General features: G+C 40.8%; 1 protein-coding gene across 1 annotated transcript in view; it reads right to left on the bottom strand.

Moving 5' to 3' along the window:
• Positions 1-6,775: 6,775 nt before the first annotated feature.
• The window catches only part of FGF9 (fibroblast growth factor 9), a 29,738-nt gene continuing 9,104 nt past the window's right edge, over positions 6,776-27,409 (bottom strand). Inside the window, exon 4 of the mRNA XM_039378663.1 lies at positions 6,776-10,339. Coding sequence (XP_039234597.1) covers positions 10,094-10,339 — 246 coding nt within the window. The 3' untranslated portion in view covers positions 6,776-10,093. The remainder of the gene's footprint in view (positions 10,340-27,409) is intronic.

The following is a 27,409-nucleotide window of genomic DNA, read 5'->3' on the forward strand; positions in this document are numbered from 1 at the left end:
AGTAGCTATACATTTCACTGGTTGCTGTTTAAGTCACTTTTCCAATGACTTAAAGACTTCAGGAGTAAGAGAGGTAAGGGTTTTTGTCCAAAAATTACAACACAAATTGAAGTATTGGCTCATCAACTACTGTTTCAGTCCCCTTGCAATGATGTTGTTTGTGCAGCTTATTTCCAAAACTGCTGTATAACTTATTTGTCACAAAGTGGGAACTACTTGTGTGTTTTCACTTTTTTTGGAGATGACCTCATCCATGTCTTCTCAGAGCAAATGACCTCCTCGAGGAGGGATGGAGCAGGCAATTGCATATGGTTTTAACTAGGAAGAGTAAAATGAAAAGAGGAAAAAACTCCTTCATCCATGGACTTGCCTGATAGCTTGAAAAAATAATACTGGAGTATAAATTTTCCCATTTATCTTGATCAAATCATAACTCTAGGAGAAAAACTCATTTTTAAACCAGATGTTAATTCTGAAATCCAAGGAGTTTTTGCTGAGAGAGAGCTCAGGGACCGATGCCAGCACTGGAATGGTTTTGGTCCTGCACACCGTGCCACAGTTTGAGTGCATGGAGGCTGGAAGAGGTGGTCCCTCCTTGGCTCCCCTGAAGCAGAGGGCCACCACATCCCTCCTGTACCAGAGCCCCTCCTCCCAGCACACCAAGAGGGGTGAGTTAGGGGCAGGGACAGTGCCCCATCAGGTACTGTGCACCCTGCCTGCTGCTGCCCGCAGAGACAAGCATCAGGTCCTGGGGACAACAGTGGTGGAAAAAGCCTGAGATTACCAAATTGCCCTACTTCAGGTGTTGGATTTTTGGTTTAGGCCAACCTGGAAGCAAATGTATTTTATTTTCTTGTTATTTTCACTCTATATGATGTTGACAATGTTGTTTTCATGCTACGTACTTATTTCTACAGCAGGCTATAGCTCCAGTAATCATACATCCTAACTGGCTTTTGGAGACAAATCAGTGAATAGGAGTGACCCTAGCAAGAGGAATACCTCTACAAAAATCATTGATTCATGTCTGTGATGAGCAGCACTATGGAAGAGAGGAAAACTTCAAGGCTATCCTACCTCCTCTCACTATTCAGCCTGAATCCTTAGTTGCATAATTATACTGATCACACAGATTTTAATTTCCTCCAAGCCAGGGCTTAGCTTTAGACTCATTTATGTGAAGACAAATTAGGAACAAGTTGACTGCATCTTCAGTAGCTGCCTGTGGCCATCTGAGAATTTTGGAAAGAACAAACACAGATATCTCCTAGCTCCAGGCATGGCCCTTGCTCAGCAGACACCTTTGTTGTCCCCACCATAGCCCAGCACACACCTCAGCAGACCAGGCTCTGCAGCATCCACTCATGTCAACAGTAAGGTTGCCACAGACCTCAGTATATGGAGGAGAGTCCCCTCACCCCAAACCAAACCCTCTTCTCTGGTCTGAATCCTTTTAGCACCACTTGCATTATGGAACTAGCCCTTGAGATGGATCACTCATTGAAGATGTGCAAGGCATGATCTTCTAAAGTTGCTAAGAAGGATCAGTTACTAGAACTCTTGATAGCTGGAAAGTGAAGAAGAGAGGGTATACTTAGGGGGGGAAAGGGCAGCACACAAGCAAAGCAGGGAGAAGAAGCAGAAACATTTGTGTTTCTGTGCTATGTCTGTCTCTGTCCCTGCTTTCAGACTCTGATAATTTCCCCCTGGCACACCCAGGAACTTCCTTGTACCCCTTCTTAGATGAACCCTGTTTTTTCCACATCTCTCTTTGTTGCGTCTCTCTCCTCCCCTCAGGGACATCACTTCCCCTGTTTCAGAGAGACCTTCCTTGCAGCACAGAGAAGCATCTCAGTCTGTCTGAGTGAGCACTTTGCCTTGGTGAAAGTTAACCCTGGAGTTGGACAACAGCAGCTGAGGGGGAGGTTTAACAGGCATCTGTAGCAGGTGGGTAGTAAGCACTGTTATTACGGATTAGAGGCTTCACATACCCATGTAACAGCTGAATGTGGTCTCCAAGACTACATTTCTGTGAACAAATCACATTTTCCATCAAGAAAGAGATGGGTGTTCAGTTGCACACTACTTCATGAGCTGTGGAGCACTTACCTATTATCACAACTGAAAATATGACTACAAGTAACATGGCTTTGAATTCAAAATTTCAACTCAAGAGTATCTTGGTTGATTTTTAATTGTTTATTTAAGCACTGCAAGAGAGGAACTGGAAATAAACTGGTACACGTGTACTCTCAAGCCTGTTGTTCATCTAGTTTGGGGTTTTTTTAACATGTCACAGCCACCAAATTTATATAGTAAAGATAGTTGTTGGCAAATGAGGCAAGAACTTTGCCTGTTTTCCGTGATGCTGCTACGGAAGAGATACTCCTGGTATTAGTACCCTACCTTAAGTTAACCAAGCAGGCCTGTTTGTCTTACAGAGAAGGAAGGCTATGAGATGCTTCTAGCAGAGTACCTGTGTGTGTATGTACCAACACAAAGACAGTACAGGAGGAAAACACCAGTCTGCTTAGAACAGCCTTCTGGCATACACCAGCATTGCAATTTTCAGATAGATAATAAGGCCATAAAAACAGAAACATTAATTAAGTGCATGGAATATGGGCCGAGTGGGAATGATAAGAGGTGCAAATTCTACTGAAGTCAAGCATGAAATCCTTCATGTGGTCCTGGAACAAGGAAGATAGTCTCTTCCTGAGGGAACTCTTTGTGCATTATAATAAACCAAAAGACAGCAGCTTCCTTTCTATGTCAAGCAGCAACCTGACAGGCACGTTATTACAGAGGTTGAAACAAGCAGAAGATATTCAGCTTGGGAAAGAGTAGGTTGATTTCAAGAAACAGAAAATGTCAGTGGCTATGGCAGTGTGTAAGAACATCCTCTTAGCAGAACATTCATGGAGTTCATTTTACATCAACTTCATAGACATCGAGAAATGTTTTTGCTAGGATGACAGACAATATCAATTGGAAAGTAATGAGACATTACAGAACCCCAGAAAGACAGTTAAGAGTATGGAAATCTCTTAACAGGGATCTTAGCATGAGCAAGTTCACATTAGGTCTCCTTCAAACCCACTTGAGACAAGGGGTAGCAACATGTAGTTTTCCTTCATTATTTCTTCCAATTTTTTTTACTGGATAGAGACTGGCTTGATTAGAAATGAGAATATATTGGACTCAGTCACAGTTACAAAATACAGGTTTCATTGACAGTATCTGCCTCATAAAAATGCCACAAAATTATACGAGGAAGATTAGGGTGATAGGAAGAAGCAGTTAAAAAATACCGGTTGGAAGAGAGGGGATTTTATTAAAAGAGTTAATAGAGGAGAGCAGGCCATTTGGGAGCAATTTCCATGCACACTGAAGAGGCCAAAAGAAGTGCTTTCTTCTGAAGGACAGTGAGGTGGACTGATGCCAGTGAGGAAAACATCCTTAATGAAACTGGGGACGTGTACGTGACTTTCATTCTTCAGAGAACAGTTCAGGTCTTACAACAAAAGGGATTGACACTTAAACTGCGCATCTTTAACACGCATGTCAAATCTTTATAATTCAATGAGTTGCCAACACAAAGTAATACAAAGTGGCTGATCAAGAGATTTCAATCAATAGGGTGATGTCTACAATGGAGTTTAGATATTAACTGATCTTAAAGGATAGTACGCAAAGGCTTTCACAGAACACTGTGAAAAGAGAAATGGAAATGGATATACTGTGTCTGAATAAACTGACATTAAATATTGAACACCCTTCTAATAAACATGTTAGGGACATAGTGAGATAAAGACCCAAACCATTCTGAACAGGAAGATGTAAGCACTGATTTCATCTGGAATCAAACCAAACAATGTCTCAAAGATGAAAATGCACAGAGGACTGTTACCAGCAATTATTCTGCTTCCCTGGAATGAAGATAAGATGGACACACAGTCTTACCATGCAGGCTCTTTGTGAAGGTTTCTGAAATGAACTACAGTCTATGAATAAAAAAGATGGACTGTGGCAGGAGGAAGAGAAAAGGAAAAACAAGAGTCCTAGCTGAGAAGATACTGCCTTGCCTGCCAAAACACAAGATGTCCAGAAAGAGAAAACTGGCTTAACCAAAGAAGACAGAGATACATAAATTGGTTGCAACTTCTTCAGTGTATGGACATTCATAACAAGCATAAACGTTTCTAAAAAGCAATAGAAATCATACTACATAAGAAATATGAAAGAAAGAAGTATGCATTCAAAAGTACAGCTGTGAGGGAGTATTTCAAGATACTGTTTCAATATTTACATCTACTTTCTCAACAAGGGTAAAAAAAAACAATAATAATTTCAACTAAAACCACTATTTACAGGGACAAGGGGGAGGCTGTCAATAAAATGAATGAGTTCCAACATTACAGAAATGCTCTTTTCACCTAGACTTACTGCCTCCAACACTAAGATATACATAAATCCAGGCCCTCTGGACATGGAAAAAAATCTATAGGGCATATTTTGCATATCACCATAATTTGAGGGTCTGTGATTTCTCAAGAAAACAGATATGTGAGAAACATTTTGACACTTCAGTCTAATTCCAGACTTCTTTTGACTATGTTGTAGTTGCTACTTTTGAGTAGTGCACATAAAAATTACTTTCCTTGACCTCAAGAAAAGTGATTGTTGGGTTTTTTTGATACAAGATAAAATCCCTCTGCATAACTAAGCAACATGTAGCTAAGCTTTAACTTATACACAGATCTCTATGATAGGATATTTGTGAGCGAGTGTTCAAGAGACAGTTGAGGTTTAAAAGAGCTGGCATGACTTGAGGACCATTTAAAAAGACCTCTTCTATAATAACAGCAACATACCAAATATTAAGGAATAAATAATGTTGTTGTCCTCCATGTGATAGCTACGGTAAGACAAGGACTATGGCAGCTACTCTGAGCACAACAGCAGCATCTTTGCAAAGCATGTGATCCCCTATCCTAACCCAGGATCACATAGTAATTTTCCTGCTCCAGGGTTCAGACAAGAATAACTCTGAAAAATTATATAAAGACAGCTGGACTTCAGAAATCATGAATGAAAAATAAAAGAATCTTTTCCAATATCACTGAGTAGAAGAAAACACACACACAAGCTATTAAAGATAAGAAACCATCAGGGAAAAAGACTGGGTTTTATAAATTATTTTGCAGGTGGAGCTTGCTTATTATTCTCATTTAAAATTTCCTGAACATCAATAAACATTTTCTGCTTTCAAATTTCTTGCAACTGAGCTGGGAAGACACGTTGTACAATAGCATTTTTTGTTTATAATCACTAGATGTCTTTCTTACCCCTAACAGATAAATTTTTTCAGACCTAAATTTAAGATGCCAATTAGCCATGCTCTGCACACTTCACAATGCCAAAGTGTTCAGCAACAAACTCTAGGGCAGGCTGTTCCAGCTTCTTGACAAGAGGAGATGAGGTTTTGCTACTGGTACTTGCTTAGGGTCCAGATGGCAAAACCAACTTGTAGTGTTATGGTAAGCTGAAAGATAACAACAAGGCAGGACAGAACTGACCGGAGAACAACCCATGGAGAGTTCTAACAGCATAGGAACAGAGATAAAATTCTGGAAAACAGAAGTCTTCTGGTTTTTATTCTCAGATCAGTAAATGATATGCCATGTGGAATGAAATACTGAGGATGACGTTGTTGATTACTTCTTTCCCCAGATTCTCTACCTACAAATACAGCTGCCTACATATATACAGCTACATCAGTAATGGGGTTGAGTTTCCAAGATTTCATCAAAATTTCAAAGAACTGGAGCCTCACAATTTCTGCAAAACAAACTGCAGTTGTAAGTAGCCTGGTCACATCTCAAGGTTCGCTACTGTACCTCACAGGGACCCTGTGAGAGTTTACTAGCTGGGACAGGAGTTCACACAAAAAGGCATTCAGCGCAGTTCACAACCCATCTATTTCTACTCCTATAATCATGAGAAACACAGCCAGACCTTAAAGTCACCTTTTTAATTGATACAAGAGGCAGAGCAGAGCATAAGCTATGCTGATGCAAGGGACTCTGAAAGACATGCTGCAGAAGCATCTTCTCTTGCCTCCTGCCATATTCTGTCTCCCAAGAAACAGCCTCAGAAGCTGTCTCTCCAACTCACTCCTATTTTTATGTTTATTAAACACATATTTCTCTTTTATTCAGGCGGACAATAGCAACACTTGACTTTTTAGACCAGAGTCTTATCTCCAGCCTCCACATCTTACACCCAGGCATTTATACAAGACACCTTTTTTTTCCATCCAGTTAGCAGGCAGTTTAAGTTCAGCACTGACTGGGGACAATTTAAGGCAATCTTCCTAGAATTTTTCTCTTTCCACTCTCTGCACTGCCCAGTTCTCCCAGGTTTAACCCACTCTACTTAAGTTTGGGAGGGGGCCTGACACATTAGCAGATGCAGCTCAAAATCAGCCCATAACATAACATTGGTCTGGATCTCCATCACCTTTTTGCCCATGCTGCTTGCCCAGACAGATCTGCTTCAGGTGAAATGATAATACAATTCTTGACAAAAATATATTTCCCTGCTTTTTTCCAATTTAGCAAAAAGACAGAAAATATTGATGACTTTTGCCTTCTGGGGATATTCTCACACACTTTCTAGGAATAAGCAAGTACATCTTTTTGCCATCCCATTATCACACATGTGCATGGTTATAAGAAAATGTTCTGAAGGGACATGAAGCAAATAATACCAATTTGCAAAATTCTATAGCAATATATTTATAGGAATTACAGAATTCTGTATGTATTTACACACCATTACAGAATATCAAGTAAATAACATGAATTGTTCTTTTCTTTTTCCCTCAGATTTTTCTTCAAGTGAATTTTAGTGCTCAAGGAAGGTGCCAGATGGACAGCACTAGAAAATGAAGACTTCTGTTTGTCCACAGCACAGGAGGAGAGGCACCGCAAGCCTCCCTGCTTTGCCACGTCAGCTCTCTCCAGCCCTGTTTTAGCAGGACCACATAAGGAGCAGGAGGGCATCCATACCCCTTCATGCCTTGGCAAAGGAGCAAAGCAGCACCCAGGTGACAATGGTTTTGCCCATCCCCCACCAGAAAACAAACAGAAATAACTCATTTTACACCAGTGACTGAACAGAATCTGTTGTTCGCTACCTGAAACAGGCCAAATTTGACCCAGTGAACCTGCAGGGAGTGGCAAACTGCCAACTCCTAGGCCTTCCAGTCTTGCAATAATGCCTAAGTTAAATTACATGTTTCTATATTTACATAAAGTCAGTATTTACACACCATTACAGGTTATTCGAGTAAATGGGTTACAGTTTATTTATATGGACTGCCATAAACTCATAACATTTTTCTTGAGTTTAATCCTTTCTTTAGAAAAATACAAAAAAAAATAAATTAAATTAAACATGTTAACTAGTAGTAATGATTTGCCTATGACTAAAAATCCAAGTCGATTTAACATTAAGACTCTAACCATGGCCTAGTATTGTGGCCTCAACTCAGAGCATTTTTAACCTTTGCAAATAATTTCCCTGTGTATGCCAGATTTACTGAAACAGCAGAGAGTTGTAACCTCTCTTCCTTGTGGTAGGATTGATCCATTTAACACTGAGCAATGAGTTCTCTCTGGAGTTCCCTCCAGAAGCTCCCTTTCTTCTCCTACGGTCTTTGCATTGCCCAGACAAACAATTCCGAATCCAACTGACCCACAGCAGCCAAAATATCTGTAGATCTCAGTAGCCCCAAAGGGTCAGAGACAAACACATGGGCTGCAGTTGAAGGCTGTAAATTCCCAGGCAATAACAGTCCCTAGACAAGTATGTCTAACTGTATCCTACAAATCAACTAATGTAATTTACATATCTTTATCATTCATAAACAATTACAACAAAATGCCATGTTTTATTTAAGATTACTGATATCGCCATTTGAGACATGGCCCCTTCCACCTGCTTGAGGGCAGAAAGGGCATGTTTGCTCAGGACATCGAGCCAGAGGTTATTCCAGAACAGAAATAAGTTTCAAATAATGTAAATCAGATAAATAAGAGTGCCTTAGAGCAAAAATTTCTGAATTATGAATAGGCTACAAACTTATGTATTGCTCCTCCAAAACCCATCTGCGCTCAGCCCCTGTGCCTCTGCGGACAGCCAGGGTGTCAGGACCAGCCCTGCTCCTGACATATCCAATGGCAAAGGGTACACTTAATGGCACTGGATTAAAATCCTAAGGGGCACAACAGCTACAAAATGCATTTTTCATATGGACCTTAACATGACATTTGTCTCTATTTTTTTCTTCTAGGTACTGGGGAAAAAAATGCATCTTGCTAAGGGCTAATTTCCAAATGATAACTGCTAATCAATGTGCTTGTGTATTTAACATAAAATGCTACATACCGTTAAACATTACATACTGTTACCTCACTTAAGGTTCATGAATATTAGAACATCCTTTAGGAAAAACAATAAAAATAAGTCTAATACTGTCCCCCTCATTGTCATTATTGATAGAGATTTATTAGTTTCATTTTGCAAGTTTTACTTTAGGAAGGGTGCTAATATCATGTATTATGACAGTTCACACTGAAAGCAATTTTCCATAAAAGATATTACAATGACCCCTATGGAACTTGTATAATTTCACAGTAGATAGTCAAGTGCACAAATAAACATGTTTACAAGAGTGATCCTGTTAACCTGGTTCTTGCCCTCTGAAATCTTTATGTGCTCTTTGTGGAATCTTAAAATTAGTACAAATGTTGTTGGTATTATGTTGTTTCTGGCATTCTCTTTAGGAAAAAAAAAGCATATTTATCACTTAGCTTTGGTATAATCTGCAATAGGTTTTAACAAGTAGAATATATTCCAACCCCTACATTTTTCACAGCTGTGAAATTTACAATGATGTAAGAAGTCATTTTATCAGAGAGGAAATATTACAGACACATAAAAAAAAGTTGAAGACCCAGTTTTCTCTTTAATCCTCTGGGGTAAGCTATGAAACAAGCAGTCAGAAGAGTGAGGACTCAGTGTCATGAGTGGTGTGCATAATTGTACAATAATATGGGCACAAAAGAGATTGTCGCCTTTAGTACATGAGGGTCACTAGAATTTATTATTATTGTCATTACCTTTTTATTGTTGGTTTTTTTTTTATCCATGCACTTTTATATTTACTTGCATGAATTTACCACAGGTTCATAGTGGCCTTTGCCATTTTAATGCTTACAGAGCCTAAAGCTTCCAAAATGCCTATCTGGCCTGTACATATTTCATTAAAAATAAACTCTATATAATAAATAAATATATAAAATAAATAAAATGTTGCCTTTGGAATTTCTATAAATAAATTTAACTTTTTATTTTTATTTTTTTTACTAAGAGGTCTTTGCTTTAAACTCAGTGGGGTGAGACCCAGAGAGCGATTAACTGAAAAGTCTCTTGTTTAAGTAAGACTGCACCCTCCATGCCTTTGTAAATGCAGCGTACACTTGAGCAGGCCACCAGCCAAAAATCCTGATGAATCAAAGTATGGCAGCTATGCTGATATATGACGAAGTACAACTGATCAAAAATTTAAAAGCGTGTCTATTCCCCAGCATGCATCAGGCCTTCCTCCTCCTCACCCTCCTCCTCCTCCCCTTGGCTCCTCTCTCTCGCGCTCTCACTCCCATTCATGCTCTCCCTTTCTCTCTCTCTCTCTCTCTCTCTCTCTCTCTCTCTCTCTCTCTCTCTCTCTCTCTCTCTCTCTCTCTCTCTCTCTCTCTCTCTCTCTCTCTCTCTCGCACTCACTCTCTCGCGCTCCCTCTCGTACTAAATCAAGCGAGTGGGCATAGGCTCTCCTCCAGGAGGACAAACCTTTAAGTGCAGAACAAAATCAGCATGTTCCATCCAAGCCTCCATCATACATTATGCATGCGACAAAGTTTGGCAACAGTGGAGCTGATGTGATGACACAGCTAATCAATAAGAACCCACCGCATGAAACCTTTATAGTGGTTACTTTTTAAGGGCTCAAGTGAAGGAATTGTCTTTGTCAACTTTGGCTTAAAATATCCTTATATAGTTCCGGTACTTTCTCAGGGTCCACTGGTCTAGGTAAAAAATGTGTAAATTTTTGATGCCGTTTAGTCCTAGTCCCTTCTCTTGGAGTCCCATCTTTATTTAACGCAACATAGTATCGTCTTCCAGTGTCCACATGTTTATATAGATTTGATGAATATGTGTTATACCAGTTTTCTTCAAATTGCTCTCTGAATACACACTCCTGGGTTAATTTTTCCTGTGGAAAGAAAAGAAAAAGCAGTAAGGAGATAGGCACTAAAATAAGCTACTTGTTAAAGAACTACTGTTTTCATAGCTTGAAATCAGTACCTCCTTGCTAAATTGCGAAATTAAACATTTCAATACTCCTAGTTTCAGCTATGTAAAGCTGTATTGCTGGCTATTTCAGTAGGCAGTCACAGGGTGGATAACTCTATGTAAAGCAAAAATGATTCTCCCAAAGTCTCATTGCCCAAATCAATACAGAAACTACAAAGCTGAAAATAGATATTTTCCATTTTGATCATTCCCAAGCAGATCACAAGACCTTACTGGACTTGTATAACTAATTGCTTTAATCATGAGTGCAGGCATTCAAACAAACAGATATAAGTAAAGAAAACTAGAACTGGTTTGCAGGACTCTAACAAAATTCATGGTCTTAAAATCTCAATGTCTTTTCATTGCATGAAGAACTCAATGCATTTCATTAATTTAAAAAGATACAATTTACTACCCTTCGTTTGTTTTATTATTTGTATCATGGAACCACGACCCAATAGAGATTTGAACAGGAACACAAACCCTGTGTGCTGAGATGAAGTTAGGCAAGGAAATGTCCTCCAGACTTGCCTTTACCAGGGTTGTCCTTGTGTCCTGTCCTACTGACTTGACCCACTGAAGACATCAACTGTTCATGAGACCCCCAGCAACAGAATTCCAATCCTTCCAATTGACCCACTTATTCAATCTGTGTGTATCCCTCTACAACCTTTTGGTCTAAATAGGTGGGGTTTGCTTAAAATGCAGCCACCTGATAACAGGATTTATTTTAGGAAGGACTCACACAAATGACTGAGCAAGAACACTGAAAAAAAGGCAGTGAGCTCTAGCATGGGAGAGCTGATGGAAAGCTGGGAAAAATAAGCCTGAAAATAGTCTTTTCAGCTGGCACAAAAAATATAATGATACTTCGATACATTTTTTTGTAACAAGGTTCTCACTTCAGTAACACCATATCAACCAAACCAAGCTTCCAGATGAGGATCAATTTCTAATTACTACAAAGCTCCATACAATGCATGTGTTTTACAGACACGAAATCTTAAAAAAAGTCCTTTTAGATAGATGCACAGAGAAGGAAAAATAGAGACCGAGAACCAGATGCAACAAAGCATATGTGAGACCTATGCCATAAATGTGCAACCAAATACAAGAAAGGAGCCACAGCTCAAGCTCCAGTGCCCTCAAGAAGCCCCCTTCCATGACTTACTCCAGAAGCTTCCCAAAGTCCACCATCACCGAAGCTTGTATCTTGCCCTGGGGCTGCAGGTGCATTTGGGGCCACCTCTGCTGCTTGAGACTCAGGTCACAACCCTTTCCCAAAGCAATGTGTTTTGGCCCAGATGTTTCACTGCTGATTTGCATGGCAAGCACTCTGCTCCCAGGGTAGAGCTCTGCAGCTCACCAGGATTGAGGACTGGGGTCCCAGTGAGGTCCAAGGAGCCTTACACACCTTACAGGAGCCACCCAGTAAACATCCCATGTGGAGAAAGCAAACCACATGCAAGTGGGGAAAGAAAGCCAGCACCCCTCTACACCTGTACAAACTGGGTACTACTGAGCTGCAAAGCCAGGGTCCTCCTCAGTGCCTAAAGGTTTGGGATTTTAAGGTTTCTTCTAAATTCAACATGTGGCAACTCCAGTAGGTAAGAAAGGCAGCAAGTGAGCAGCTTCTGATTTCTGACTGAATGAGTACTCATTACTACTCAGTAAGGAGAAATCCCTGACAGGACCAGGGATGTTAAACACTTGAGAATTCACTGTGGCAGCAACTGTATCCCTGTGTGGATATAACAACTTATTTTAGAGGCATTTCTGACTATGACATTTTTAATGTTCTAAGTAGCTCAAACACAGCAACACTCTATACTAGTTATAGGTAAAAGAAGCACAAATCTGCCAAGTTAAACCCTTATCTATGGGCCAGACCTTGCAACCTCCAGTTGATAATTGTCTCTATGTCCTTTGCTAGCTCGAAAACGCAGCTGCAATGAGTACTACTGGACCAGCAGCAGCTGTGAGTTACACCCATTGCAGTATCCCCCTTGTACAGCCTCAAAAGTACAAACTACTATGAAAAATATTCAGCTGCAATAAAGATTATCTATAAGTATAGGTTTCATTAGTGTTTTATTTTGCATGAGGTTTAAAATCACTTTTTTTGCTTTAAGACAGAAGCAGATGCTAAGGGATATTATATGCTGGGCTTATATAGGTCCATGGGGAAAGAGAAACCAATTCAAATTGTTTTCCTGCTCTCAGAAGGCAGTAGGATCACATGACAAGCACTGCAGAAGCACTCCCTGCTAAAAATAGCGGCATTTTAGGAAGATATTTCAGTCCTGTCTTGAATTCATTAATTATTCACTTCATCTGCATTTTTTTTAGCATCATCATAAATTTCTATCTTTGCAAGAACAGTACTTCCCCATGCCCCGAAGGAGAAATTTTAAAATAGCCTCTCTTTATCTGGCAGGTTTGATGGATCATGACAGTGCTGTGGCACACATAACTAGCAGACCTTGAATCAGGGGGTTTGCACTGTACTGCACTTGAGATGAGTTAAATGGATTTCAAGCTTACAAATTCAATCTTTATTTTACCAGCCTATCCTGGTTTTACTTTCTATTCACTCACAACACAGCTACGTCTCTTTTGTCCTTCAAAAATTGCAGAAATTCATGTATAAACAGTAGGCAAATACTTCATCATGAACTTGACAGAGCAGTCAGGATTTAGGATCAGATATGTAGGGACACTAACAATCAGCCTTTCAGAGAAGTGAAATAATTTCTTTAGAAATTCATCAAACCTTTTCCTTCTAGGACACCTAGAAATTCTGGCTGTAGTCAGAAAGCACTGGAGCAAGTCGGTGTCAGTGACTTTGGTTCAGGTTCTGTAAGTATTGTGGGACACTAAAATCCCATAATACCCTTCTTCCCATGCCCCGCAAGGTTGTTACAATAATGGCTCATCTAGTACCAAGAGAGAGAGAAATCAACATCCACCAGGATAGTCATCTGTGTAGAATCATAGAGTCATTTAGGTTGGAAAATACCTTTAAGATCGTCGAGTCCAACCATGAACCTAACACTGCCGAGTCCACCACCAAGCCATGTACTACCACCACCCTGCACAGCATTACTAGCTTACACTCATGTTTTAAGTATGCACTCCATTATTCAAGCCAGAAACGAGCACAATGCAGAGGTGAGGCTGGTCCGTCCTGCCAACACCACCTTCTTGTCCCACCAGCTTAGGATGGGAAAGTCTTGATGAAAGCCAACTCTTCCAGTACGGAAAGGATACGATGTTTCCCGATCGTAAGTGGCTTGCATTTCTCCTTCTGGCTGTGACTTTTAGAAAGTCCCTCTATTCATAGTTGAAAGCAAGATTTAGCCCTAGAGTACAGCAATTTTTGCATACTTCTATTCTAGCAACTGACTTCTCTATCAATTTTCTAGTGCAAACATTTCCTTGCACCATACTTAAAGTTGCTAGATGTCTTTGTCGAAAGCTGACACAAATACCAAACATACCCAACTGGAACAGCTATGGAAAGTAACCTGCATTCCTGTGAAAGGGGAGGCTGCCTGCCTTGCTCAAATAATTTAGTTCAGGGCCAAATAAGGAGGTGACCTCAAAATTATATCAATCAGATGTTACACCACATTCCACGTGTTTTCTGTGAGGACTGTTCATAGAGCATTCAATTCAAAGTAATTGATTTTCATTTCACTACATTTCCACTCTTCACCTGTTAATTTTTTTAACTCGGAATGTTCAAATAATTGAATTGTACAAAGATGCACATATCACAAGCACAAACGTCCAAGACAGATTTAATTCAGAAGTTTGCTAAGGCCTGGTCAATTAGCAAGCACAGGACCCCTTTCCCTTCCTACATTCTCTACCACCTAACAAAGGAGAAAAATAATTATGTTTTCCTATTTCCAGGCAGACCAATTAAAAGTGAGATTGTAAATTATTAAGGTACATAGTTACAGCCATCACAATGAAAGTTTTGCTAGCTTGTTTAAGAATAGCTATTCCTGTGAAGTAGTTCATTATAAATAAGTGAAAATACACAAAACACATGTACACTGCTCAGAGCGTGGTTTCATGACTCTAAAGAACATAAGACATTTGTGCTGCTGAGTAGTTGAAAGAACAGTGCAGGGTCCTATACAAAACACTTTTCTTTCTTTTTTCTTTTAAATAACCCTATGGATCTAAAACTCTCATTAATTTTGTAATCTGACAGAAGGAAGCCTCTTCAGACCACCATTCCTAAAATCACAATAAATACCTTTCATGCCTAGCAAATTCTGTTCTATATCACGTATCATTTTCCCTTTTGCAAACTGCTACAGTGATTCATAAGAGACAAGAAAACACCTAATCCAGAATTCCAAACAACTATTAACAAGAAATATATCTGATGTAGTCAGCACTTCCTATATACCTGCTGCACGTCATCACCATGTTAATCCATTCTGTCTTAATAAAATCATGTTCAATATATAATCTCCTAAATAATTTCATGGAAATCCCTCATTATGGCTACATGGCACTAATAAAAACTACGTATGTAGTGAAGAGAAACAACAAAAAATCCCTATTCTTTTCTGAAGTGGTTTGCTCTGCTGTTCTGCCTACCAACACACACATTTTACATGCCGTTGGCCCTTCCCATGCTGTAATGCAAACAGCCTCTAGAACATACTACGTTCAGCTAATAATTAACACTCATCCAGAGCCGTCATAAATAAAGGTCTAGTTTAGCATTTGCTGTGGTATTGTCTGAACTCCCATGCTAAGCCTGTTAGTCTCTGGCTGGGTGAACAAACTCCAGCCACAATGAGAAGCCAAATACCAGGGTCCAAGCAGCTCCACTTTCTTTTCCAAATTAGACCACAGTGTGAGGCAAACTCTGCACACTGAGTGTCTGACTTTGTGAGTGTCACAGAGCTTTCTATGATGAGTTTCTCCAAGCAGTGTTTTTTCAGAATGCTTTGTTTGATAATTTGACAGAACATGAAAAAGAAAAAAAAAGAAGGAAAAAAAGTCTATCAAAAGGACCAGCTGACTGTTTTTTTGTGTTTGCGTCAGTACTTCTCCACAAGCCTTTCAGACAGAAACCTTACAGGGCCAGAGGAGAGATGGGGCGAATAGTCAGGCACCCATGTTGCCACTCATACACATTTCATATTTCACAGCACTTCTAATAAGATGAGGGAAATCAGACAATGTGTCCTGGTAAAACCACAGTTAGGCAATTGCGTTCTCCCTACCTGAGGTCACCTTGTACTTTCACAGAGATGGAGCATTCATCTTCCTTTCTTCTCCTAAGCCACTTAGTTACAGTTCTTTTTATATATAAATCCCCACTTACAAAATAAATAAAATAATGTGTGACTGTTCTGTGCTGCTGCCATGGAGTAGTTATGACAGTGCTTAAAGATTAATATTTTTCATACAAAAAATCCCAAGACCCAAGAGAACCTGGTCCCCTTGGTATCATGATTGCCAAAAGCCACAATACCTACACAGATACACACCCTGTGGCGATTCCATGTCCCTATGCAGGCAACAGAAAGGCAGAGCTTCCTGAACAAAGCAAGCAGACTCCAGCATCAACAGTAAAATCCCAGGAGACTGTCAGTGCAGGAGGGATTTCATTGCTTCACTCCTTTACCCTGTTGCCCCACTTCTCCCACTCCCTTGCTTTCCACACTATCACAGACCTTCTCTGGAGGGACCAGACTGGGATAGGTACTACACTATCCCGGGGCTGTTTATGGAGCTCTTCTGACATGAGTTGCAGGAGGATGAGATGCCAATTAGGCTTCAATCCATTTTTGTCGCTGCTAGCTCCTCAGCTCTTGGTTTTGCTGATATCCACCCCTTTGAGAGTCTTCTTTGCAGCATCTGTCAAGCTTTAAGCATGCCCTCCCTGGACATGAAATCATTATAAGACGAGCAACCCCACTGTGCCTGAGCTTGCACCTGCCAGCATAGGCTGCACATCAGCAGCCATGTTCCTGTTCATAAAGGCTTGATTTAGATCTGTCCAGCTAAGTGCATGAGATGAAAACTCATTTTCACCTAAATACCCAGGGTCTGCTCATGATGCTTTTGGAAGTCATGACAAAACTCCAGGGACAAGTCTCGGGCTACATAAGCTGTCACAGTGTCATTTCTCTGGAAGCTAACAAGCTTCCTTCTCCACATCACAATGGAGTAGGACCAAGACAAAGTCAACTCTTACAAAACAAACAAACAAACAAACAAGCAAGTGTGTCCCCCTACATTCCATGCCAGCAGGAATTGGACCACACTGTGTCATTTACTAGTCACACTTCTGACCTCTATTTTATTTTTGGTTCCCCCAGCACAATCAAGAACTGCAGTCATCAATGTTATCTAAGCATCTAATTTATAACGCTTGGCTGAACCCTTCCAGGAATCAGAAAGCAAGGTGGTATGCAATCTGATACAGGGGTCAGAGCCAATTTTTAAAGAAGACAAGGGAAGAGTTCCCACCAGCTTAAATGGAACATGGATCAGGCTTGCAATGATAAAAAGGCAACAAATATTTTAAGACACTAAAAGAACCATTTCAGGCATGCTCAGATTTACTGAAAGCTGTAACTTGACCTACCCCAGCTCCCCACTCCACAAATTCTCTTCTGTCAGAAGACAACATATATGTCAAACTAGGGCTGCTATCCTACAGCTACACACACATACTCTTTAGCCTGAATACTAGTTAAGCTTTTAACTGAATGGAGATTTTTAAGTAAAACATGCTTTCCTTAAATCCAACCAAGAAGGAACATAGCACAAAAGTGTTTTGTCAGTATTTTTTACTTTGTTATGTGGTTCTCTAAGCACAGAACACAGGCTTAAAGGATAGATGGCCCTCTTTCAGCAGAAAGTGCTGCCTCTTGCAGGAGCAGCAAAACTCATATGCTGAAAAACACTGTAAAGTGGGGGATAAAAGGCACTTAATCTGCGTGAATCTCTACATTCAGTGAGTACCCCCCAAACTGGATTTATCCATCATAAGAGAAGCATTTCATCTCTCAGCTACAAGGTGTCACCATAAAACCAGCAGAATGCTCAGTGCCTCTCATAAAACACTTTTGCCACAGGGACCAAATAATTATTATACGTAAATGTACACTAAAATACTTCATGTTTTATTCTTTCAGCAAAACGATTTTGGTCAAGGACTGATGAACAAAAGCCTGTCTCTGTATTTTGCTATTAATTTTATGCAAAGCTACCTGCTAGGTACTAGCTCAGAGGACAAGGACAGTACTGACCACATTGTCATTCTGGACGACAAACAAACACAGCATCACAGGCTATCACAGTTTGGAAAGATCCAGCTCACCTCAGTGAAATGCCACACATCCACTGGAGTCTTGGAAATCAACAAACTTGTCAGAGAGATTTTAAAATCTACGGTGCTTTGGTGGGCACTATAGCAAAGAGTTGGCACTCTAAAATCTTTACCTGGCAGGATTCAATAGCATATTCAATTTAAGTTGTTTGAAAATGAGGCCTTTTAATTTCCCACCTCTTTTGGACAGGAAGGAAGGCCAGCATTTCAAAGAGCTGCTGCTGAAGAAAAGATGTCACATTTCCCCTTTCAGACAGCAGTGCTCCTCCATTGGCAAACACTTCTCATAAATGATTTCTCCAGAGATGACTCTTCAGACACTTCCCCCATTCCTTTTCCCAGAGGCAATTCCTCCATAAAGTCATGGATTTAGATACGCAATTTTTAGTATTTCACTTTCTGAGTAGAACAAAAAGTAGTTCCTTAATATTTTTCAGGAAATTCCCTCATCTTTGGTGTTGCTATGCCCTGCCTTAGGGAAATGCTGGAAGTCAGGTGGCTCTGCTCCTCCATGAGACCCCTACTCCTCACATACACATGCACACCAGTGGACCTGTCTTTCAATGGGTCACACTTCAGTCATGCAGTTAATTTCAGCTTTGATGAAAGAGGTTGTCATTCTGTCTGAAAAAAAACAAGATAGATATATATATAATAACAACTTGAACAGAACTGGTGACTGAAGAGCTCAAAGACCAGGCTGTTGGTCTACCAGGTACCTGCAACACATGGACTTTCCAAAGAATTCAGGTTTTTAGAGTATAAGGAAAAAAAGAACTTGGTTTTTTGTTTAAACTTTACAACATTTTTATATTCTAAAATAACTCAAAATATTTACTTGAAGTCTTCCCTAAAGAGTTTCCTATTCTGAGTCTGATTATACACTAGATGCTGTCCTAACAAAGGCATCAGCAGGCCAAAATCCCCCTTGCTATGCAAAAGTATACACGCTAAAAGACTGTCTCTAAATTGCAGACTCTCAAAGGCAGGAACCTTGTCTAGATTTACATTTTTAAAATTATGAATACAATAGAGTTCTTATCTTGATTGGGATCTGCTGACGCAACCATAAAATTAATTGGTGGGTTTACAGGAGCAGGTTCAATTCTGATTCCACTGAGGTCAATGATATTTCAACCATAATAGAATCAAGTCAAAATTTCTCCTGAGTCACAGTTGCCTCTTATAATTGTGTTAAATTTGAAGAGCAAAGTTTAGCAGATTAAAGATGCATGGCCTAGGCCAGACCTCAAAAGTGTGCAGCATCCACACCTGAAGACAAGTTTTACCTCAGCAGCAGCATGTGGTACCCAGATATAAAATCTTATCTTCAAATCAAAAGTAGTGGCAGAGGTCTGCCTTTATAAAAGGAATGAAAAGGAAACAAAAGGGCTTTATAAAGGGGAAAATATGGATTTGCACTGTAACAAGCTTTATTTCTCAAGCTTTTTGAATGCAACACAAATGAATTGCATTACTGCCCATCACCAAATCAGCCGGAGCACATTCAAACCCCAAAGCAAATCTCAACTTAGACAAAATCCCTAATGAAGTCCCTGCAGGGTGGACTTTGTCTACTCTGTCTTTGAAAACGATGAATGGCAAAGTGGGAGAGAGTGCCACATTCACATCTCCCTGGGTCCTGAATCAGAAACAGAGCACATCAGATCTTTATCTGACACAGCGAATAATCCCCAAGCACATCTCAGTGTGTCACTGCTGCTGATGCTCTTTTAGCAGGTCACTTCAACACAGTGTTCTCAGATCAGCCGAAGACACTGAACCTTTTCACAGCTCTGGATAGTTAACACAGCTAGCTCCAGAAATGTTCAGGGCTGCAGAGGCTGGGAGCAACAAAATTGCAAAGAAAAGAATCTGAAGATGTCCCACTCTTGCTTGCTGGGTAGGATTTGGGTTTGTGACGTAGTTATGCCAACTTCAACAACTACCTGCTTTCAGAAGCACAGTGCTCAACCCTTCTCCCATTCCACATTGCACCCGATTCCCCCACAGAGCACTAGTGCTTGCCCAAACAGGCAGCAAGCCAGTTTCAGGAAGCTAAACCAGAAGTGAAGCAACTCTACAAAAAAAAAAAAAAAAAAAAAAAAAAAAAAAAAGGCAAGTTTTTTTGGTTTTTCTGTGGCTTTAGATTCCTAAAATGACCTCCTGACATGTCGGACAAGTGCCAGTGTTGGAGCAAGAAAGAAAGAAATACACAATAGAAGGAGGGAACCTCTAATCTCCTATTTTCATAAGAACATAAAATTCCAGACATCTTTAGCCAGGGGAAAGCAAATCATCAAACTAATGTTTGAGTAAAATCTTGCTTAACAAAGCTTAGCTTTATATATATGTACACACACACACTCACACACACACACACATATATAGTACATAATTTATGCAGAAGATACTCTAATCCTGTCCCAGACATGTAGTGAGAGTCCAAGATCAGCAGTGAACTACACACCAAGGTAACGAGGTCATTGAAGGTTTTCTCTCATATAAAATTATCTTCAGACCTAGTAAGCATCTGAAATTAAGTCCTCTGAGCAATATCAAAGATCTGAGGAAAAGTGTAGTATCTATCTTATAGACACTATTAGTAGTCTTCAGTGACAGGTGTTATAGTCTGTGAAATTCTGATTTAAAAAGTACTGAAGCCATAGTTTAAAAAGAACCATAACAGTTACAGTTTCTCACAAAGCTTTTTTGCTGTGTCAAGCTTATTAATTGAACTATCAATTCTTCCTAAACCAGTACCCACATCTCAAAAGACCTTTCTTTTCTACTGAGTCTTTCATACCTTGCTGAGTGGATTGCAGTTTCTGCTCTCACGCCCAGTGCTGGTACCTGTGGAGAACATCATCTAACAACACTCAGCTTCCAGCAAAGCTGCTCATCCAAATTCCAAGAGAGACTGTCTGCAAAGGTGAAGTAGATGAGGTAGCTCAAGTTTCAGGGGTTTTCTCGGACTTATGCCCTCCACAAATGTCCACAATCGCAGAACTGTTTCCTACTGAACAGTGCAGAGAAAGCATTTATGCTTAATCTCCCAGCTCCCTGCAAAATTCCCTCTGGCCAGCTCAAAATCTCGCTTCCTCACAACCTGAAACTTCACCATTATCCAGCCTAAGCTTTCTTGTGACCCATTCAAACCAATCCATTCTTGTACTCTATTTCAAGGACTTTTTTTTTCCTCCCTGGTGTTAAACCTCAACATATTTACAGAGAGCAAGAGCATACCCTCTCAGTTTTCATTCTGCAGGCTAAGTCAAAATCTTTAGACTCCATCATTTGATAGCCTTTTCATCCCCCTGATCATCCCAGTAAGCCCTTTCTGCACCTGTTTTGGTTTCAATCCATCTTCTTTAACACAAGTCACCAACTGCATTGTGCATTTAGACTGAACCCTCCCAGTGCTGTATGTAGCGGCACTGACAGAGCTCTCCCTGAGCCTCACAGGCAAATATTTTAGGTACTTTAAGTCACCAGAGCCCTTCTGTGAGGTTGCCTCCTGTGCTGGAAATACTTCCCAGCTTAGCAAAAATTTCAATAATACATCACTACCTTTTTATGGTGAGATGTTTAATGTCCCTAATAAAAACAGGGAATAAAATCAGTCCAAGGACCAATCCATAAAAACTCCACTAATAGCTTCACTCCAGTCTAACACCTTTCAGCGCTCCCCATTGCTGTCTTCTCCTCAGAGTTTTCACCATCTATCATACAAGTCTTCTATTAACACTAATTTTACCCACTGTAACAAATGCTCTCTTCTGTGAGTCATACCTAACACAGCCCTGCAGATTAGCACAATTTCCCATTTCTAGAAAAAGAAATTCCTACCAAAAATAAAATACTAGGTTTGCCTGAAACAATCTATCCTGCTTCAGTAAACTCATCTTGCGTGTACTTCCAGGTCCTCCTCTACTGTTTCATTTAGAAGCATGTTTCTATGCCCCAAGCACAGCCCAAGTCAGACTGACAGCCCTTCAGCCAAACATAAACCACGCAGCCAGAGGTACACACACACTTGAGGATGGAAAACACCTGCATTGCCTTGGAGAGAAGCAAACAGTCCCTCACCAGGGCTTGCTCCCACCTTTGTGCTACACCTTCTGGTGACTTGGGAAGGAACCACTGTGGCTGAAGACCTTCTGCTTGTCCAGATTTGTTTTCCAGTTTCCTGCTTCAATTCCCCAGGCAGCAAAGAAACCCTTGTGCCAGGAAAAGGGAGCGGATGGAGGGTTGGAGGGAAAGCAGTCGCTTCTTTTAGCAGTGCTATTGGCTGCCCCTGCTCCCTTTGTTCATCCCACGACAGGGAATTCCCCAGACCCATGTTTCCACCCCAAAGAATATATCAGAAATAGGGCTAGCCCACTTAGCATCCACACTCAGACTGTATTCCATTTACAGTCCCACCTGAGTACACCATGTTGGCAAAGACTCCTGTTCCTTTTCATTTAATAGCTTAAAAAGATTTCGCTTTATATCTTAGTATATGTTTCAGGACCCAAATCAGCTTTATTGCAGGAATTGCCATTTTATCCCCATGCTTCTACACCTCTAAGACACAGGTTTTTCTGCAACTTGGCCTTCTCCCATTCCTCACAGACCCTCTGCTAAGCACTCACAGCCTTTTAGTCTCCAAATTCTTGCTTGCAGTTTCACCCTTTCTGGGATAGTGTTTCCACAGGATTTTTGCATTTCTGACAAAGTTTCAAGTTTCCTTTACATTCAGAGCCATAATCACCTTTTTGAACTGGGCCTCTTCAGATCTCAGAGTCTGCCCATCAAATTAGCTACAGGCCTGCTTCTTGCAGTCTCCTGCTTAAAGCAGATTTACTCAGGAAGACACGAATCACTGTTTTTGCTAAAACACACCAACAGGTTTTTGATCACGAGAGTGCCAGCTTTTCCTGAGCAATGCTGCTTGTGAGGAAAACCTGACCACTCCTTGCAAGTCAGCTGCCATAGAAACTGCCTTCTGTCTCTCCACCATTTATACTGTTTATCAAAAGGCGCTTTATTATTGTAAATAATAATAATAACACAAGCAGAAGGGTTTTTAATCTGGTGCTGCAGCCATTACCCCTCCTGGGATTTGACCACTCTCAGCCTAGAAGTCTGTGCCTTCACTCAAGGAAATTGCGTTTAATTCTCCTTCCAAAAATTGTGCATTGCAACTGTGCTGTTTCCAGGTTCACCTCAGCCATGGTACCTATGATGAACACTGATGAACATATAATCCAGATTATTATTAAAAATTTAAAAAAAAAAATCTATCTGAAGCGTATGGAAAAGCTTTAGATCAGAGGTGCTTAACACTAAAAGGAAAGTGTGATGACACTGCAGGGTAATTTATTTATTTCTTTACATACTTGTAGTGATCATATACTTGGCCCAAATGCTGTTCCCAACATGCACTTTCAACCTGTTTTTTTCTTGATGTTGTTTCCGTGCACCTTGACCTAACCTTTGAAGGGCTGAACGATTCCCTTCCCTTATTTGCATGGGAACGTAAAAGATATTTTTAGAATGCAGCCAAACAAATCCATGCCTACATCAAGCAATTTTCAGTAAACTATGACAAACCTTTTTTGTCAAAAAAAATTCTGTTCATCTGTCTTTGTAGCTGCATAGCCCTTCCAGGACTGTGGGGACCCAAACAAAAGCATAAAGCACTGCAGGTGCAGCCCTGCTTGGACAGCAAAGAAGTGTATCATCACCTCCCTGCACACTTGCTGGGAAAACATGTTCCTTCAAGGACAATTCTCTCTCCCTCTATCCTCCTCCACGCTCTCCCTAGTGTTTTAGGAACAAAAGGCAAGTTTAGTATCCCAAAACAAGCTTTCAGTTAATTTTTTGAAGGACAGCAATTTATTACTCTGTTAAAAGCGTTCCTAAATATCACCTTGCAGCACACACCCTGTAAGTCAAACCCAGAGGTGTGTAGTTCCCAGTCTGGGCTCTTCAGCCCTGTCCCAGCTGCTCTGTGGCAACATGAAACTTCTCTCTTTACTCTCCCCTGGCCTCTCCTTCTATACACTCCTAGCTCTTTCCCCCTTCCCCAGAAGTCCACCATCTCCACTCCTGCCTTCCTCCTTCCCTCTGCACAGCTCCCTGATAGTTGCTCCAGATCTTCCAACTACCAGTATTCCTCCTGACCATCCAACCTGAGCTGCCTTTTGCGACCTGCCAAGGACACAAGGAGCAATGGAGGCACCAGCATTTCACAGAATCATAGAATGGTTTGAGTTGAAAGGAACCTTTACAGCTCATTTAGTCCAACCCCTTTGCAATGAGCAAGGACATCTTCAACTGCATCAGGTTGCTCAGAGCCCCAGCTAACCTGACTTTGAATGTTTCTAGTGATGGGGCATCCACAATGTGTCTTGGCAACCTGTTTTAGTGTCTCACCACCCTCATTGTAAAAAATTTTTTTCCTTATATCTAGTCTGAGAAGAGGAGTGGGGCGAGTCCATGTTCTTGGGAGATTGGTGGGGTAGGGATGTCAGCAGTGGGATGTAGCACAGCTCTCTACTGCAGAAGAGCCCAGGACTACCAGAGCAGCCGAGGTGAGGGTGTTCCATGGTCTTGCTGTGCTTGAGATAGCATAGGACTGCCTCAGAGAGGCAGTTCTTCCCGCAGGGGGAACAAGAGGCACCCCATGGCATGGGTACACATCACTGTCTGCCACGTAGGTGCCACCTTTTAATATGCCCAAGGGCAGCACAACGATGGGGACAGCCCACAAAAGCATGAAGGTCTTGGGACTGATCAGAGAGACCTCCCTCACTCCATGGCATGGCCCTGAGGAGCACAGCTAAGACACGTTTGCCAATGTTCTTGTCAGAGGTGTTGGCAAGAGCTGTTTGGCACTTGGGAAGGAAACAGTCTTTGAATCTTCTCTTAACACCCTTAGGGTCCTGTCTGTAGTTTGTATTTTTCCTCTTCTCCAGTGACAAGCACAGTAGCTGTTGTAAAACCTGATGAGTCATAGCTGCAGGCTGCAAGGGAAAGACAAGGTAAAAGGAGAGCAGGGACAGACAAGACGGAAAGCTGCTGTCACTAACCAGCTTCCAAGTCATTGCTATGTAGCTACCACTGGCTTCTCTGCAGCATCACATACATACATCTTCAGCTTTCCCTGGCTGAACCCACGGCTTGGGGAAGAACTTGAGAAGAGCCACACTATGTTACACATACCTGCCTAAGAGCAGCATAAGAGTCACTGTGCCCTTCTGACCAGAAAGTGCAGTCAGAACTGCCCACTGTAACGGTGGGACGCTGGGAAGAGTTTGTCAGGCAGCTAATCTAGAAGAAAAGTAGAACTTTGAGAAGGCCAAGAGTAATGTGTTTTGATCGAGATATGCTGAAACTGCCTTTACTATTGTCTTTCATGAAAACTGGCAGCAGTCACCAACCCTGGCTGCTCTGCTTTGCCGTATGTCCCATCTCCAGTGGTACCACAAATACACTGGGAAAAATCTTCCTGTGACAAATGTTTCAAACTCAAACATAGAAGGATAGAAGTCTTTTAGGTCACTGATTTGATTCACACCTAATATATTTTTCATGCAGTAATTTGAATATGAATATGACAGTGTCATAGACAAAGGACACCTGTTCCAATAGTGTTGAGTACTGAATGCCTTACAAGTGGTGGATCTAAGCACCTACTTAGATCCACAACGCTAATGTGGAGCAATACCAAGTATTTCTTAGGCTGCTACTCAGTTGTGTGTGGGAAACAGTTTTCCCACCGTAGGAAACACATTCACAGTGTCTTAAGTGTACCTACTCCATGAAAAAGCTGGTGTTATTCATGGCCTTCAGAAAAGAAACCAAGACAGAGGGATCCAGCTCCCAGCGCAGCAGCACAAGGACTGGTGCAACAGAACAGTTCCACTCAAGTGACTGCTCTGCTTAATGCAGGTGAACAACTGAATTAAGTTTTTTGCAGTCTATCACATATCAGTCTCAAAACTAATCTTGCTTAAACTAGTCTTCTACTTCACCAGAGAGATAATTCTGTGCTGGATTGTGCCTTGCTTCTAGTTCAAGCTGTAATATTTATTCCCTCAGAGAACTTACTTTTCAATTAAGTGGATTTTTTCACCAAAACCAAAAATGAAACGTTGTCACTTAAAAATGTCCAGCCAATTCTACACAAAAATCTGCTCTGAGGCATGCTTATCTCAGTGTTTCTAAGAGAGCTGACAGTTGCTGAAATATAGGCACTAGGATTGCTAGTGTTGACAAGGCTTTAAAGCATCATCACATAGAGTAGCCATTAGAGGTTATATTTCATTGGAAGTAATGTAATTCAATTACCATCACTCTTTAGTATGTCCCATCTCTGGAGGCTGACAACAAGCCGTATCATCCATCAGATTTTAACCTGAACTTTGCATTCTAGCCTCACAGATTGCCAGTTCTCCATTATGAATGACTTCATATTTTTAGTGTCCTTTCTTAGGGAAAAGAGGTTATCCAATTATATTGCACATCCATCTGCCTGCCTGTCTCTCTTTCCTTGGCTTTTCAACTAGTTTCAATCAGGAGGCAAAGGTCTTCAAGAAAATTAGGTTCCTATCAGTTTTTCAACTAATCAGAGGCATGGTAAAGAAGAGAAATCATTTGCACATCCCACTTGGGAGTGGTAAACTATGTAATCCCTGCAAACTGACAATCTGGTGAGCATGGACAGCTAATACTGTCTCTTTCTCCATACAAGAAACACAAAAGGCTGAGGAATTTGTGCTATTGCAGGGACAGAAGGTCAGGGAGACCCATGTCTTGTCCTGTGAGACACAAACCCCTAGGAAAGCAGACTCCTTTAGAACTGCTGTTCATGGAACAACTATTTTATAAATGCAGTGAGCTTAGTAATTTACAAAGAATTTCTTGTGCGTATTTCTTCCGCAAAGAATGTTTTGAGTAATTCACTCTGACAGTCAAACATATTGCAAATAGAAAATATAAATCACACAGAAAAGCAAGGTAACATTTGTTTTCCCAAGTCTATGCATTTAAGCTCTATCAATAAGCACATTTTCTTTCTCAGAATATCTGAAATGCAGAGTAACTGATTCACTATGTTTGTAAGTTTAAATGATTACTCTTACTGATGATTATCAACATTACTGATTCATACTACTGTTGTTGTTCTGCCTTTTTGCTGCCTAACTGAACCATAAAAGTACTCATGACTTTGCTAGTTCTTAATCACATTCATCAACTGCACAACAATTGTGATTTATGACAGCTTATTCCTCAAAGGCAACCTGTTTACATCTGTCATTGTGTCCATTCCCTTTCTCACTCCCTCTCCATCCTTCCAAACTTTACCTCCTCTGTATTACTATTTATGTTAAATCCCTTTTCTTTGGCCTTTCCCACTCACTGGCTCTCACTAACTCTATATCTCACCTTCTCCCACGTCCACACATCCTCCATCCCAGTCTTGCCCCTCATTCTACTACCTCTTTTTCTGCCTCCCACATACACTGTCATTATCTGGATTTTCTGGCTTCCTCCCCTAGCCTGCTCATTGCTCAGAAGATAGTTCCCTTCCCCTTGCTCACACAAAACTTTACTAGAAAGAGA

Source organism: Pipra filicauda, unplaced genomic scaffold, assembly GCF_003945595.2.
Source record: "Pipra filicauda isolate LSUMZ 115617 unplaced genomic scaffold, ASM394559v2 scaffold142_size1944046_pilon, whole genome shotgun sequence".
Taxonomy (NCBI): Eukaryota; Metazoa; Chordata; class Aves; order Passeriformes; family Pipridae; genus Pipra; species Pipra filicauda.